Here is an 18057-nt window from a genome sequence, read left to right as displayed (position 1 = left end):
GGCTGCATGCCTCCAGGAACTCCGGGGTGTCTCCCCCTACCCCAGTACCCTCACTCTGTTTCCTCCTCCTTCTCCCCCCGCTCCAGAAGTGTCCATCGTGGTCGTCGGAGTGGTGGTGGGGTCACCCCCAAGTATCACGTCCAGCTTTTTGTAAAAACGGCAGGTCGTGGGGGCAGCATCGAAGCAGCAGTTTCCCTCGTGGGCTTTGCAACAGGCAGTCTGCAGCTCCTTCACTTTAACCCTGCACTGCAGGGTGTCCCGGTCATGGCCCCTTTCCAACATGGCCCTTGATATCTGCCCATAGGTATCGTAATTCCTACGGCTGGAGCGCAGGTGGGACTGCACAGCTTCCGCCCCCCAAACACTGATTAGGTCCAGCAACTCGCCATTGCTCCATGCTGGGGCTTGTTTGGTGCATGGAGGCATGGTCAACTGGAAAGAGTCACTGACTGCACTCCACACCTGGCTGAGCAAACAGGAAGGGGACTGTTAAAATTCCCAGGGCACTTAAAGGGCGGGTCACCTGAGGCCAGGGCAGTAGGAGTTCAAACTGATGAGCAGAGTGGCTGAACAGGCATTCTGGGATACCTCTGAAAGCCAATAACAGCGCTTTTGGTGGCCACATTGGCGGAGCAGCGCTGCATCACCAGCGCTATAGTCGTTATTCCCCAGGCCGAGGTGGAGTACAGCCAGTGCTGTAGCCAGGGAGATACAGCGCTGTATGTGCCTTGCAAGTGTGGACGGTGAGTGAGTTGCAGCGCTGTAAAGCCACTACCAGTGCTGTAACCCTCCAGTGTAGCCAAGGCCTTAAAGGTCAGCTCATAGCCTCCACAGTAATTACCGAGATGGCTGATGTGCACCATGGACAGAAGGAGGTCAGTGTGGACATCCTCACCAGGAGCGCTTCCACAGACTCAAGAGGGGCAGTGTTTGGGGCCTGAGAGCTCCACACAGCTCTCCACCAGGAGCCCAGCTGCCCCCTGGGCTCTCATCTGAGAGTGGGGGACAGCCACCCAGACTTCTCATCTCCCTGTCAGGAGTGGGCAGCAGCCACCTAAACTTCTCACCTTCCTGCACAGGGGACAGTCAGGCTCTAGTTGCTTGGCTTCCTTGTTAATTTCACAGCTCCAGCATGCTCAAATTTGAGTACATCTAACATTATGCTCCTTTAAAATTTAATATCTACATAATATTTGCCCATTACATCTAATTCAGCAAGGATAAGTGCAACAAAGAAATTTACTCTAGGAATACTGCCAATTGCCTTTGCTCAATGTGTTTTCAATTTCAAATCAGAAACTCTTGATAACATGGTTTAAAAAGCATGCTCAGTAAAATATATTTTAAAAACTGATTAACTGCCAATGTGTTCATTGCTGTAAAGAGTATAGATATGTCCTTTCCCAAAAGGTTTTAATAAACTGTTAGACACATGAGCCACAAAATTTTAATAGCTCAATTCCATATAAACCTATGGATAAAAGTTACATAGAATAAAAAAATTAGATGGAGGAGTCCAAAGTATGTTTTCCTAAACTTTTCAGCCTCTTCCCTTTAGTTTTGTTTATTTTTTCCCAGTTCAGTCCAGAAAGTATGAGAGAAAGCTAATGCCATACACTTGCATGGTAATAACAGAAGTGCTTTACCCACATCTTCAGTTGCTAAATGAAATTTATTAGAACAACATCAACACATCCTTGTTACTTTAATGGAGCAGCAGGCACAAGTAAAACCTCTGTGCAGAAGTACAACTTTAAAGTAAGATGGGAATGAGGAAGCAGACCATTAGCTGGTCAAAAAGGCACTGTAAGCCAGTAAGTAAGGCATAAGACAAAGACTTAGGCCTGATCTACATTAGGAATTTACTTTGGTATAGCTACATCTCAGAAGTGTGAAAAATGCCAGCCTAACCCTTAGCATAGACCAGCACTAGCTCAATGGGAGAATTCTTCTGCCAACCTAGTTACTGCCTCTCAGGAAGCAGATGACTTACACCAAGGGGAGACGCCCTTGTCAGCATAGGTAGCATCTACACTGACATGTTACAGCAGCTCCACAGCAGCATTTTAAGTGTAGACATACCACTAGGAAACCTGGGTTCTATTCCCAGCTGTCACTAACCTGTGACGTAACACCAGGCAAGGCAATTTACCTCTCTATGCCTTCATTGCCCCTTCCACTCTGTCTGTCTGGGCTATTTAAAACGTGCTTTTACTCAGAGGTACTGTGTCACGGTGTTAGACCTAGAACTTAGCTTGGCATAGGCTATCACATTTGTATGTTTGTCTCCCCCACCTCCATAAGAACAAAACCAAATTCAGGTTGTCATCTGGGTATACATTATTTTAAATTAGGGAATGTTTTGTCATAATATACTAATCATTTTTAACAGCAAATTATGTGTCAATCCATCAATCTTGCATTTTTCTCACTGCATAAAGGATTGGTTGAAGGAAAATAAAAATCTTAAGAGTTCAAGGAAGCATACGCTAACACGAGGCATGTGTAAAGGTAAAGGTGACCAACTTTTAGATCTTGAAAGTGTCTTTTTAAAATTATTAATAAAATATCACTACTTGTTCAACAACATATCAAGGCCAACATGAAAATTAATTACCTAACACCGTATGGCTCATCATAATGCTATCAGCCCTGCTTTAAATCCCTAAAGGAGAAATATTCAAAATCATCATATACAAGATCTAACCTCTTATATTTTCTCACTCTTTTTTCCTGTGGAAATACAGGAATTTTCAACTACCCTGAATTTCATGACTTGGATCATGATTCTGCAATAACTGAACACATTCATAACGTTACTCATGTGAGTAAAACTTACACACATCCTTTGCAGAACCAAGGCCTTAAGTTGCCACATGGCCCAAATTAATATCTTTGGAGCATTGTTTGCCCTCCTTCTCTGAATAGAAAACTCCATTTGACAGATCATTTCAGACAAATTGAAAGAATGAGTCTGAAAGTGACAAGCTAATAAAAGTGAAGTACTTCATTGCTTCACCAGTCCTCTAATTTACCTGTTAGATTAGTTACATCTTGTTCCTGATGGTGTTTTTACATACAATATAAAAGGGAAAATTTACTCAATTCTAGATTGTTTAATTAAATATTTCGGTGAATAAAACTTACTGTCATCCATCTGGAGACTTGGAGGACAATAGAACTTTTTATGAGTAATTAAATTTGGTAATCCCCTGAAGAGACTGCGGCATATTTTACATTCAAAAATGGTGTCCACGTCTTTTAACAAGATATGTTTAAGTTGTTTAGTTCCTGGAACAAAAGAAATGTGACACTTAAAATAAGGCACTTTTTTTAAAATCACACTCTCTCATTAAAGCAAAAACATTTTAAATCAAACAAATTTCAGTGCTAAAGCAGGAAATAATGCAAGACAAAATGCTATTATCACTGTCATTTGTAACTCAGCTACATACATTCTGGATTACTGCATAAAGACTAGGCTGAAGAAAAAAATGAAGATTATAGATATTGTTAAAAGTAAAAAGACTGAAAGATTTAAGATTAAAACCAAGAACTAAATTCAGAAAGGGAGCTTTTGGTTAATGAGTTATAACTGCCTATCAGGTGGCAGGAAGGAACAGTCACCTAGTCATTAAAATAATTATTTAGCACCTTTTCAAGGTCCTCAGGTAGCGCTGAGGATGTACACCAAAGCACTTTCACTCAAAAAGACTGTCAAACAGGGCAGAAAATTCTAAAGAACACAAAAAAATGAAAAGCGAATAGTAGACGAATTCTAGACTGTTGCATGAGGGTACCAGAGATCAATGTAGTTGCATTTATATTACAGAGCAGAATTTGGACTCATATCTTTAGTCTGCCCATTGTCTTCCTCGCTGAAGAAAAATACAAAATTTAAGATTAGTTTTGAATTAGCATGTTTTGTGTCAAGTGTAGAGTTTGTGTTTATAAGCATGCAAATGTTATAGTTTAAAATCACATACATAAAGTGCCGACGTGCCTTGCTAATGTACTCCAAACCTGACTTTTCCTGAAGAGCCAGTTAAAGTGGTGAGAGAATAGCTCATGCTCCAAATCCATTCCTTCATCGGCCTCTGTGCTGAAACTGCTAACAAGAGTGCATATAGTGATGGCGGGTTTTGTAACATGGACATTTGTCCACTACAAACTTTAGTGAGACACTGGTTAATTGACATGGGGTTTAACTGAGTTTTTATTTCAAATTTCTTTAGTATGCTAGGACATTAAACAAGAAGTTTCCAAAACGAAACAAAAACGGAGCAAGATTAACTGGTAATGTCAATCTATTAGACATAAATTGATAAAAACTTTACATAACTACTACGGCTGTCGATTAATCAACGTTAACTCATGAAATTAAAAAATTAATCTCAAATAATCGCAGTTTTAATCACACTTTTAAACTGTACCAATTGACATTTATTAAATATTTTTGGATGCTTTTCTACATTTTCAAGTATATTGATTTCAATGACAAATTGGTATTTACGTGCCAGATATGCTTCGACCACCATTCCAGAGGACATGATTTGATGCTGATGATGCTCTTTAAAAAAAAAATAATAATAAAAAAAAAAAAAGTTAATTAAATTTGTGACTGAACTCCTTGAAGGAGAATTTTATGTCTACTGCTCCATGGCTTTACCTGCATTCCGCCATATATTTTCTGTTATGGTAGTCTCGGGTGATGAGCCAGCATATTTTGTTTGATTTAAGAACACTTTCACTACAGATTTGATAACACGCAAAGAAGGTTCCAATATCAGATTTCTCAAGATAGCTATAGCACTTGACCTAAGGTTTAAGTATCTGAAGTGTCTTCCAAAATCTGAGGACAAGGACGCATGGAGCATGCTTTCAGAAGTTTTAAAAGAGCAACACACTGATGCAGAAACTTCAGAACCGAAATCACCAACAAAGAAAATCAGCCTTCTGTTGATGCCATCTGACTCAGATGATGAAAATGATCATGCGTCAGTCCACATTGCTTTGGATTGTTATCGAGCAGAATCCGTCATCAGCATGAATGCATATCCTTTGGCGTGATGGTTGAAACATGAAGGGACAAATGAATCTTTAGCGCGTCTGGCACAAATAACTTGCAATGTCGGCTACAACAATGCCATACAACAATCCCCTGTTCTCACTTTCAGGTGACACTGTAAACAAGAAGCAGGCAGCATTATCTCCCGCAAATGGAAACAAGCTTGTGTATCTTAGTGATTGGCTGAACAAGAAGTAAGACTGAGTGGACTTGTAGGCTCTAAAGTTCTACACTGTTTTTTTATGGAGTGCAGTTATGTAACCAAAAAAAAAGTCTACATTTGTAAATTGCACCTTTCACAATAAAAAGATTGCACTACAGTAATAGTATGCAATGAATTGAAATATACTATTTATTTTGCTTGTCATTTTTACAGTGCAAATATTTGTAATCAAAAGTGAGTACTGTACACTTTGTATTCTGTGTTGTCATAGAAATCAATGTTTGAAAATGTAGAAAACATCCAAAAATACTGAAATAAATGGCATTCTATTTTTTTTAATTGCTTGAATGCCCTAATAACTACTAAGTCAATAGTCTGAATCAGTGAAAAGCTCTATAAATTACTGAACAGTTGAGCCATCTATCTAGTCCACCATAAGTATACTGTCACTTTAAAAAGTATTTTTAAATGTTGGAATGTGGGTTAAGAGATTTTAGCTCACTAAGTGGGAGTCCTCCTGTTAAAAACAATTGGAAGTGTAGATATTACTACCTCTTCTGAAAATATAACTTAGCATTAATTTATACAGAATATACAGAGATCAGATGCAGAGAAACTAGTATCTATAGAGGCTTTGGGAAGTTGAACTAAAAAATAAAATAGCTGCCATAAACATAAAAAGTGAAACCTCTAATAGTCATGGAAATACTAACTTTGATATACATATTAAAAGCACAACAAAAGATAAATTTAATCCTGACTTTCTGCAGTGGAAGTCAAGAACTCAACAGCATTTCCTCTAGATTTAGTATAACCAAATTATTTGTAACAGTCTATAAAATTGAACAGCTGAAAATAAGACAATATACAAGTTTTTGTGTGGCTTACATATCTTCTTACACAATTATGGAACTAGAAAAGAAACTTTCTATAGTCCCACAATTTAGCAGAAATACAAATGTTTTTGTTAACTGACAGAAAATATCCAAAAATATTTTTGACTCAAAGATTCTTCTGCAGAGTTGTGAACCCAGATTATCCAACTTTAGTAAAACACAAAAAATAAAACATCCTAAATGGTGAAGTGAGAGATTTTAAAATTACGTTGATTTTTAAATTTTATATTGTTTGATAAAAACAATAAGAGAGTTTTTTTTAAATATGAATTAAAAAGTATATCTTGACAGTGTTTTGACCATAAGGTTAAGATATACTTAACAGAAGTCAAAAGTAGATAGCACTACATGCACCATAATAACTAAGTGCTTCGAGAGCTCAAAGACTGTATGACCATGACTCGATGCTTAAAGCCAAAGGAAAGGCTCCCATTGAACCTAAGAGGTTGTGGACCTGGCATTATGCACACAATTATTAACTTTACACTAGGACAGAGATCGGCAACCTTTGGCACACGGCCTGCCAGGGTAAGCACCCTGGTGGTCCGGGCTGGTTTACCTGCCGCGTCTGCAGGTTCGTCCCACTGGCCACGGTTCACTGCTCCAGACGAATGGGGGCTGCGGGAAGCTGCAGCCAGCACATCCCTTGGCCCACACTGTTTCCTGCAGCTCCCATTGGCCTGGAGCAGCGAACCGCGACCAGTGGGAGCCACGATCGGCCGAACCTTCGGACGCAGCAGGTAAACAAACCAGCCCAGCCCTCCAGGGGCTGCGTGCCAAAGGTTGCCGATCCCTGCACTAGGATATTATGAGTTACTCAGTTTAAGGTAGAAAACAGAAGTTTTATGCAAATACTATCTAAACCATAATATTTAACGTCAAGGCTGGCACTGTATCTGGAGATCACCTCTGCCTACATACTGCAGTTCATATGAAATGTGTAAGTCCCTAGTCAACACTATACATACACATACATATTGCAATTGCATCTACGTACACAATCAAGTCACACAGGTTAATCTATGTCTTAACCATTCAACAGGTGAGGGAAGGGCATTATGCATATCCATGAGGGAAATCAGACAGCTCTTGCCAATGGGTGCAATCTATAAGTACATGGTCTAAACTGCCCACTACGACAAAGCAGGGAGTCAAAGGCCCCCACTTGTAGTTATTAGCAGCACATCTGACCATTCCACATCTGAAATGATTGAGCATTACCCCAAGATGGCATGGAAGAACAAAACCAGGATGCTGGTCTGTTGGATTCATCATGATAGGCATTAGCTACATCTGAAGCTTGAAAACAGGAATACAGCAGAACGCTGTTTATCTCATTGGGACTGGGGCCAGATCGGACAATCAAAAATTCAGATAATCTAGAGAATGGCTAAGTGCAAGGCTGCAGCACCATCTAGCGACCACAGGAGAGATCACCCACTTCTGGACCTTTGGGTGCTGTTTGTTCAGTTAATATGGAGAGCTGGATAATGGTGGGCCGAATAAACGGGGTCCTACTCCACTTGTGCCTGGCTTCTAGACCATGCAGAAACACTCTCAATGTAGGTGGTGCCTGCCAGCACTTGGTCACAAGTACTGTGATTTGGTTTGAAACCTGCATGATCTACACAGGAGTCTCATCAATAGTTGGGGAAATTCTCTGAAGGATAATCCTTTCAAATAATTTGCACACATGGCTTAGCAAAGAGACGGGTGCTAACTTGTTGCAAATCAACAGTCTCTCAGGTTTTAGCAAGGCTATTACTTTTGCTCTGTGATAGATCTTAGATATTTTATTCACCTGGATGACTAAAGAGAAACATGGCTAGCCACTGTCTGCTAGTTTTCCCACGGTTCTTCAGGAATTCAGGGGAGATGTTATCAAGCCCACAGGCTTTACATGTTTTCAGTGTTTAAACTGCCCCTTCTATTTCATTTGTGGTGAAAGGCTGGAAGTCTTTTTCTGTTTCAGGTCCGCACTGCTTGCAGTACTGCCATTTCTTCTTCTTCACCTCTCCTTCAAATGTTTTGCCCCTGTCCGCCTTTGTAACATTTATCAGGCAGGTAGCAATACCATTTGTAGGAACTGGGTAATGGTGCTGTGCTGCAGGCTTCTCAACACCACCACCAATAACTAGGTACAACAGGGTGAGTTAAAAATGGCAGCATTTCCCAATATATTAGCTTTTTAGAGAGTTTAAGACAAACCTATTAATTGTAATGTGAGTTTTCTTGTAAAGAGAGCTGAAAAATGAAAAGAATCTTTCAATAAAGTGCTGTGATTTTAGACATTTTTATAATATATAAACAACTTTAGAAAAATCCAAGAAGCTATAAAGATTAATCTACTGTGGCAATTTACTCAGGTACTTTAAAAGAATACAATTTTAAAAAAACTCCAATAAAACATACGGGGATTCTTTAATTAAAGATTAGTATATTAACTAGTTACGGACTACCTAGAGACTTTTTTTGGTCTTTGGCATCAGTGAAGACTGGCCCATAGGTTAGAGCAGCGTTTCACAAACTGGGGTCCGCAGACCCCTGGGGGTCCCTGAGGATACTCCAGAGGGTCTGCAGGCTCCAATGATCAACTCCTCTCCCTCCAGAGGCACAGCAGGACTAAGGTAGGCTCCCTGGCTGCCCTGGCTCTGCACCACTCACAGAAGCGGCCGGCACATCCCTGTGGCCCTTTGGGGTGGGGGCAGAGGGTCTCCATGCACTGCCAGCACCCGAGCACTGACTCCACAGCTCCCATTGGCTGGGAATGGTGGTCAACAGGAGCTACAGGGGTGGTTCCTGCGGGCAGGGGCAGCGCACGGAGACCACCTGACCCCCCGCCTAGGAGCCTCTACCAGAGAGATGTGCCACTTTCAGGAGCCGCCCGAGGTAACTCCCCACCCTGAACCCCCTCCCATACCCCAACCAACTGCCCCAGCCCAGATCCTGCACTCCCTCCTGCATCCCAACTCTCTGCCCCAACCTGGTGAAACTGAGTGAGGGTGGGGGAGAGTGAGGAAGGGGTGATACAGTGAGGGGGGGAAGGGAACAGGTGTGGCGGGGGGGGGCCTTGGGGGGAAGGGGGAGAGGGGGGGCAGGGCCCGGGTCTGAACGGAAGGCTTGGGGGTCCCGGAAAAATTTTAAATCAAAATGGGGGTCCTTGGGTTGCTGAAGTTTGAGAATCGCTGCGTAAGAGCACTAGCCTGGGACGTGGAAGACCTGGGTTCAATGCTCTGCTCCACCAGCACTCCTGTGTGACCTTGGGAAAGTCACGTAATTTCTCTGTGCCACAGTTCCCAATAATAGTTCCCTACCTCACAGGGGTTTTGGGAGGATAAATATATTAAAAAGTGTGAGATACTCAGAAACTATGGTAACAGGACCATACAAGTACCTAAGATATCTGCACTTTATCCACAAGTAAACAGTTCACATAAAACATCCACTGGAAAAAAATATGAGTTTACTTAAACTGTTGGTGTAGTAAAGCACCATACTACAGGATCATCATACACGCAATATCTTAAAAAAATATGCACTATGGTTACTTTTAGAATCCCAAGTCAAAAATATTGACATAGACAGATGTTATCATCACATCTCTTAACATCAAAATATTCTCCAAGTTGACATAGAATGCCAAAAAAAATTAATCTGGGCCCACTGTAACACTTCACAGACGGGTTCCCTTCAATAAAAGTTCTAAGTTAGAGTCCCTTGAATCAAATTTCTTCAAATACTTTTTTGATATATCTATAATATATTTGTAATAGCAATGATTTTTTCTACCACCACTTAATCATTTTGGGGAAGGCTGTGGAAGATGGGGGGACTGGTTTAAAAACAATGCCAACTCGGACACAGAGTTAAGAGCAACTTCAAACCAGAGAAAAATGTGCAAAGAATCCCTTCTGAGGGAAAGCTGTTTACCTGGACCTAATCCAGAAACAGCTGAATTTTTGCACAAAGTAGAACCACTGAGGAAAACATACCTAAACATATTTGAAGATTCCCTACATACAGACAAAATTCCACTAAGTGCAGTAATTAGTGTGGGGAGGGGAGATCTCCAATCTGTTAATGGCACCTGACAAAAGGTTTTCTGGTCAGTGCAGGTAGCATGCCTCTCCCACACTAGCAGCAGTAGAATGAAATTTACAAGGAAATAAGTCAATTTCACTGATCCTACTGCCCAAGCATATACTATGTAAGAGTGAAAATAACCAGATTCTTGTGAGTTTAACTGTAAAGTTTTGGGACACTGTCAGCAGAAGAGAGAACCTCCCTTGCTGTTGTGGGCACACTGAAAGGGAAGAGGAGGAGGAAAGATCTTATCCAGCTTTATGGGAAATGGAGATGGATGCAATGAACACTAGGCTTCTCAGGAGGATGCTGCCTCTCAAATCTATTGAAGCATCTCCATCTTTTATATTTATTTTTGGCTACTAGGTAGTTGTCAGCTTATCAAGTTCCAGTAACATTTTGAGACTATGAAACTAGCTTATCATGAAGCCTACAGAAGACTGGCACAGGACTTCAGATAGTGCAGATACTCCGCTGACAAGAAGCACTGCAGTAGTCATAAGAATCACAATATTTGTGTATCACATATGCAAGTTTATCTTTCAAAACTTCAGCAATTTGTTCTCCTGGTATAATAGCATTCAGCATGCATACTCCCTTAACAATGAGGACAAAGACATATGTATTTTTTATATGTAATATTATTAAATTAGGAAAAACCTTGATTGGAACTGCTTATTAAGGGTAAAAACATCCTGCTCTCTTGCCCTATTTCACTTAAAAGCTTACTGAAAGAATCAAAGGTTTCTTTCATAATGAAGTCAAGTATCAGAGGGGTAGCCATGTTTGTTGCTTATTACAGATCCAGACTAAGAGTCCTGTGGCATCTTATAGACTAACAGACATATTGAAGCATAAGCTTTCATGGGACGAAGTAGGCATTCCCCCACGAAAGCTTATGCTCCAATACAGCTGTTAGTCTATAAGGTGCCACAGGACTTTGTCGCTTTTTCCATAATGAAATGTCATTTGTTCAAAACTAGTAAAACCCTAGTCAAAAGTTGTTTTCCTTTCTGACCAATTCTCTTAATGAAAATGAGAAAAGAGAGGGAAGTAAGCCATGAATTTATGGCATGCCAGCAAAGATATTCTGGAACAACCTGGGGACAAATTACTTGAAATTAGGTCACTCTGCTACCCAAGGAGACTCCAGCTAATCCACTTCAGGTGAGAGAAGGGTGTACACACAAATCTAAGATCTTAGGCAATTCCGTCCAAATTTCCATCTCCTTATAAAAGGTCACCGATGACATCTCTCACATCCCATTTTCGCTCTGGTCACTGTAATATGTGTTTCTTAAATACAAATGAACGGAGAATACAGAAGTCTCATCACTAACTTTTTTCACCCTGGCAAACATCATCCTTGTACCGAGGATAGCTAACGATGATCACACAGATCTGCAGGAGCTAGCACAGCCATATTTCTTGGTAGTTATATAGTAAGAGAAACAATTCACAAGTCTTTCAATCACACATAACTGTGTTGCCACAGATCTAAAAGGAAAATCTCTAAATAAATTTAGATTTTAGCATTAAAGAAATCTCCTAAAACCTTAACACTGGTACTGAATCTCTATGTCTTTATACTGCGAACTATGGAAATAAAAATGTACTTTAGTACATTTCAGATGGGTCTGCCCATGTAATGGATCAAAATTTTCTAACATTACCTATATTGAGCATGCTCAACCAAAACACAGTTTTTACTGTCAGATACATATATTCATTGTCAAGCACTGGCACTTGTGATGGGGTGTACCAACCCCGCACTGGTGGACAGGGGTTAAAGAGCTGCTCTAGGCCCAAGAGGCTATACCCCCATCCCTCTGCTCGGCATGATCCCAGTAGAGGGAGCATTTAAAAGGGAGCAACTCAGCTCAGTCTGGGTTGACTGAGGAGGAGAGAAGTCAGGTGCAGCAGCCTCCTGCTGGAAAGCCATCAACGCTCTACATCACCAGGACAGAATCCCATAGCCAAGCCGCTGGAAGCTAGTTGACCGCAGGAGCCGAGGGTGGCGACTCATTATGGCCAATGGAAGAGACTCTGGAGACAGATCTGATAACAAAGGTTCCCCCTACCCTGGCAACCCTACAGCATGGGAGCATGTCCCTGCAGCATGGGAGCTCCTCCCCCGCCACAGAGGGCTACTTCACCTTCCCTCCACTCCAGCAGGGCTCCATGGCACCATCTCCTCCTCAGCCAGCCCCGCCCCTGCCAGGACAGGGAGCAGAAAACTTTATTTTTTTTTTAGCATAGAGCTAGGCCATATGCGTGCGCTAACTGGGCCGCAAGCTGCCTGCATTAGGAAAAGCAGCCTTTGAACTCTCGTCAGTGGACGACACTACCCCGAGCTATTTCCACTAGGCAAAGTGGCCTTTGGATTCTCCCCAGTTGGCGACACTACCCTAAACTGTAACTGCCAGTGAAATCAACCCTTGGAATCTTGCTGTTAGATGTTACACTCAGGAATATCACCATTAGGCATTGCTGCCAGCCTGGAGTACACAGCCAACCCCCGACAGTACTGGACAACACAAAAAAAATCCTAGTATTGTAATAGCAGTGCCTACTATCTATATAACACAGTGCAGGGCAGACACTATTTTTTTTATTCTCTTATCAAAGTTTAAGGAACAAACATCAAGAAAAGGTGATACATGGGCATGGACCCTTAGCAGAAATTGTATCTGAGATAATGACAACTGTGCCACAAAAGCAAAATTCCTTGAAACTTTCTGGTTTTAAGAATATAGCATAATGTAATTGGGAGTATCTTTTCATCACCTTGTATGAAAATACTTCCTATAGGAACTGGTGATCTCACAAGAACAGAGCTTAAATCTCAGCCAAACATTTTGCAATTATGTGTAGAAAATTGGTTCTATGGAATCAGTAACCTTACTGACACACTTGTGTTATCATATATTTAGAAGCAAGGATATAACTAAAAAAACCCAAAACAAATAACTCATACCTGATCGAAAACACTCAATAATTTGTTGAATACCAGATTTTGACATCTGCAGAGGTTGCTGTAACAAAGGAGGATCACCAGGTTCTAACAAATACACTGCAAGACATCAAGGATGACAGTTAGAGGAGAGCGAGACACACACACACACATATATATATATAGCTCAATAATTGAGGCTGGTTGAAAATCAGGACAAGGTCATCAGGAAAAATTTTTCCTTTTTCAAAGTTGAGAGTTAATAAAAGTGACTACCCCTATTCCTTGTAATAATAAGGGCTTAGGGATGGCATTTGGAATTTTGCACTCACCTCCTTGCTGTTGAAATTAATCTGAAGAGTGACAGATTTTCTACCAAAGCTGCTTATTTCAGGCAATATGTTGTGATTTTGATTAGTTTTTTTAAATGTATATTCATATAGTTCTGTGTATGATGTTTCATAAACATGGATATGAATATGTACATACACAAAAATAGAAGAACTGTAGATAACTTAGTGGTCTCTGCCAGCTTAGACTATTCACTTCATAGAATTGCTTGTTAGATTGTGCCTTCACAAAAGCCTCGTCTCATTTTTCGGTGCAGGCAAAAACAAAATAAGTATGTGGAAAAAAAATGAAAATGCTAAATTCAACATCTGCACTCATATGGGCAGATCCTAGTAACTTTAATCAAAGGTACGGATTTATATTCAAGGGTTGACTATGCCCTCAAACGAACTGTTATTTAGAACAAATGTACTAAATAAGTATGAACATATCTAGTTAATGTTTACTGCAAATTATATATTTCAATTCTTATTCATTTTATATTCAAGGATTTTTTTAAATCAAGCAAACTTCAGAAAAGATATTCCACCTAAAATGACACTTTTTCTAAATTTGATTTAGATTCACCTCCCATTCTTTGTAAACAATATTAAAATATATTTACAAACTCTAGTGACATGTAACTAAAAAGTTAAGACATCCCCGGTGGTCAAGATAGTCATATTTTGAGTGGGATATACTGATGTATTGTATATATCCATATTGATATGGACACCATAACCCTGATCATGCAAACGCTTACACAGATGAAACATTTTACACACAGGAATAGCCCCATTTAACTCAATGAGGCTACTCAAACGCAAAGTCACTTATGTAACTGTTTGCAAAGTCAGGGCTCAGATCTCCTTAGGTATTTCTACAGGGCAGTTAGACATCTGCAGCTGGCCTGTGCCAGCTGACTTGGTCTTGCAGGGCTCAGGCTGCAAAACCCAAGTGTAGATGTCTGGGCTCAGACTGGCACCTAGGCTCTACGACCTGCGAGACAGGAGGGTCCCAGAATGTCTACATTGCAATTAAATCACATATATTTATACTAAAGCGGTCAATGCATAAGATAAAACTATTTCTGAACATTAAAAAAATAATTTAGACATGTTTCAAAGATAAAGGGAAATACTGCCCTAGAATATGAGCAGTTATAAACAAATTCAAACTGCAATGATTACTTTAGGAAAAAACAGCCTAAGAAGAGTAGACTTTTTATTCTATCCAACTATGCCCATACCTTAGACACAAACGTATTTAACCACCATTACAAGTCATTTAATTGCTTGGTGATATCTTGCTCAATGACATATTGTATCCTACTAACCTACCTGCCATTCTTCATAAAATGAAAGAAGTACAGTTTAGGCTATACACTGCCTCTGATATACGTGTGCTACTTCCACTTGACATCAAGTGGAGTTTCATATGTGAACCGGAAAAAATGCTCTAAGACAAGAACTATATAGTCAATTTTTTTTAAAATTACAGTAACTTGAAAGTTTTTATTTATTTATTTCTCAAACTACCTTTAGCAAAACTACAGATACACTTTCAAAATTGGTAGACCACACCTTCCCCCATCAGTCCCAAAAATTCATGCCATTCATACTTTAAAAAAGGAGGACTGGGGGGAAAAGATATGAAAAAAGAGGAAAATTCCTCATAAACAGCCCTACCACAACAAAGCAATAGACAAAAAGAAGAAAAAATTGATGAGGAAACAGATTTTTGTTTGAAACTTCCAACCATAAACATTAAGTAAAACAATAATGAAAAGTCTCTTAACAAAATGATGGTTGGACTCCACAGTGCACACTTTCACCTTTACTCTTGACATTTTCCATGTTATTATACAAACCTAATTTCAAAACAAGCTCATGGTAGTTTGGGTTGTTTTTTTCCCCTCAAAAACAAAACCTATGACTTCGTCAACATTTAACAGATAAGGTACAAAGTAAATACATCCTCTTATATTTGAGCATAACAAAACACAAAAGGACATATAGACTAGAAAAAAAAATCAGAACACTACAATTTTAGCCTCTTCCCTTCCCCTCAGTTCAGTGCACATAATGCCCATGTGAGCTTGGGGGTTATTATGCACCCTGTAAGAACTAAGTAATTGATCTTCCTGAAGTAATTTACTGTGACAGTTTTAGGATATTTAAAAAACATTTTAAAAACTGCAATTAGGAAACTTCATATTTGCTGATGTAATATCTTCATTATTACTGCACATTTCTGATGTCACTGCCAGTTTCTGAAAGCTTCTTAGAGGACAGAATCAATTTAAAAAAAAATAAAAGTATTACATAGCACTATACCTGGTTCACAGCACCCATGGTGATGATGGTCAGTCTGACAACACTTATCCCTTAGAGGCATTTTCTGTGTGCACGACCTACTTTCCTTCTACATCCAGCAGCTTGTTTCTGCTAAAATAAACAAATTCTCTGTCACCTCCCAGACCATAAGACTTAAACAACACTAACATCATACCCCCACTTCCTAAAAACTAAAACTGCACTGAACCCACTCAGAGGTCAACTGTGCCTTTTTTAAGATGGAAAGTCTATGGTGTTTATCAACCATTTTCAAATCTAAAAAATCTGTTTACTTCAGTGCATTTCAGTGAAGGGAAAATGCTTCAAGAGCTATAGAATCAAGGAAACTCTTCTTCCTCCTAAAGTTTAGTCAAATCCCTAAATCAAAAGATAAAATAACCGACATTTTGAATCCCTGGCTCCTGTAAGAACCAATCTTAGGCATGTGTAAAAAATAAGGCTGCACAAAGACCCATGTTTTTGGGGCTCTTACGTTTGTCAACACCACTTTGCCCAGCTGTAGGGACTTTACCTATTTTTCAGTTACTATTGTTAGTACTACCATAGCACCCACAATTGTTAAAACCCACCTAGACTCCCCCTAGCTGATGAGATTCTTCTGACTCATCCCCCAATAACAACAAGCATTTATACAGTTGTGAAACCCAAACTATAACTGCTATTAACAATATTGACCCACACAGCTGCCAAATTTTCAGCTCCACTGCTGCTCTGTGCAGGGTACTGAAGTGTGACTGAGGCCCCATCTACTGTGTGTTACTTCATGAATGGCCCCACCACAAACTCTTTTCAGCTCCATAGTAGAGACAGGAAAGCCCTGCCCTAAGTCCACCTCGAGGAACCTGCCCCACCAGCAACAGGAACCCTGCCCTCCCCATCCCACAGCGCCCCCAACAGAAACCCTGCCCCTCCACCACCGCCACCCCCAGGAACCCAGCCCTGCTCACCGCCCCTTCCAGGAACCCGCCCCACCACCGCAGGAACCCGGCCCAGCCCTGGCCCCGCGGGACTCCGGCCCGGCCCGCGGGCAGAGCGGGTCAGTCGGGCGCCTGAGCTGGGAGAGCCCGCCCCGCACACGGGGCAGCTCGCGCTGTCCCCGACTCCCTGGGCAGCAGCAGCAGCCCCGCAGGGGCCAGGGGGCTCCCGGCCGGGCTGCACTTACGCAGGCTCCTGGGGACGGAGTGCGGGTCAGCCGCCAGCTCCCGTTCCGGGGGGGCGCGGCTCTCCCAGAGCCCCGCGGGGAGCGGGCGGCGGCCGGGGCTGAGCCAAGCGGGTCCTGCGCGGAGCCGGTAGAGTCTATGAATCTATGATTATCATCGATATCACCATATGCTGGAACCACAAACTATATTGTCATTAGTAAGTGCAAAGATGATTTGTTGCTTTTTGGTGTTCAGTTTAAAAAGCATATGTTAGCTGATGTGATTGCTTCTATAGTCCTTTGCTTTGCTTTACTTTACTGAGCAGATAGGCTTAAAATTTTGATCATCAGTTTCAGACACAGAATGAAATTATATTTCTTCACAGCCTTCTCATTGCTTAGGTTTCTGAGTAGGAACAGCCTTACATTTCCTGCCCTCTCAGAATGACACACTGCGAGAAGCAACATCAGAGAAAAGTTACAACATTCTCCCACTTTCCCTGTGGTGGTTGCTAGGTATTTGGCATGTCCCACGTGTTAATTGCTATAATTAGTTTTTAAATGTAATATTAAAGACAATAAAGTTTAAAGAACATTTAGGTTATGAAGTTAGGCAGGCAAAAGTTAGGAAATGTCAGAATTCAAATTGCCTGTAACACCTTAATTTGGCCTCTTTGCATTTGGCAATACATATGATAGTCTCTAATTACATGGTCACATGCTATTTTGTTTCCACAGGACCCCTGCCTCATTCAGGGAATGGGTTGCTATTCAATATTTCTTTTTATCTTCCTCATCCGATGTGTGGGCCTAGGACTAAGCCTTAATGCAGGCCTGCACAACATACGGCCAGCAGGCCACATGTGGCCTGCGGAGCCTCACTGTGCGGCCCGCGGGGGGATTCTAAATCCCTCGCACATGGCACTCTGCGGGGAGCCCAGAGCCCTTAAAATCCCAGCCCCAGCCAGGAGTCAAAGGGGTCTGGGCTGCCCGCAGCGGCAGGGAGCCCAGAGCCCTTTAAATCTCAGCTGCGGCTGGGACAACTATTTAGGGGAAACTAGGCGTT

The 18057-nt window shown here is 41.2% G+C and overlaps 1 protein-coding gene across 4 annotated transcripts in view; it reads right to left on the bottom strand.

Moving 5' to 3' along the window:
• ZNF800 (zinc finger protein 800) overlaps positions 1-17140 on the bottom strand; it is a 32679-nt gene extending 15539 nt beyond the window's left edge. For 2 of the 4 annotated variants that reach the window (XM_032769363.2, XM_032769358.2), the window contains exons 1-4: positions 17013-17140; positions 15830-15940; positions 13188-13283; positions 3148-3291 (exon numbers count right to left, since the gene is read on the bottom strand). In XM_032769363.2, the coding sequence (XP_032625254.1) occupies positions 3148-3291; positions 13188-13283; positions 15830-15890 (301 nt within the window). In that variant the 5' untranslated portion in view covers positions 15891-15940; positions 17013-17140. Of the gene's footprint in view, positions 1-3147; positions 3292-13187; positions 13284-15829; positions 15941-16419; positions 16746-17012 lie in introns of those variants that run through there. The other 2 variants (XM_032769359.2, XM_032769360.2) reach the window with 2 other exon arrangements.
• Between the last annotated feature and the right edge of the window lie 917 nt (positions 17141-18057).

Source organism: Chelonoidis abingdonii, chromosome 1 (genome assembly GCF_003597395.2).
Source record: "Chelonoidis abingdonii isolate Lonesome George chromosome 1, CheloAbing_2.0, whole genome shotgun sequence".
In the NCBI taxonomy this organism is placed as follows: Eukaryota; Metazoa; Chordata; order Testudines; family Testudinidae; genus Chelonoidis; species Chelonoidis abingdonii.
The sequence above is the reverse complement of the archived record's forward strand: the minus strand, read 5'-3'. Positions and strand labels throughout refer to the sequence as shown.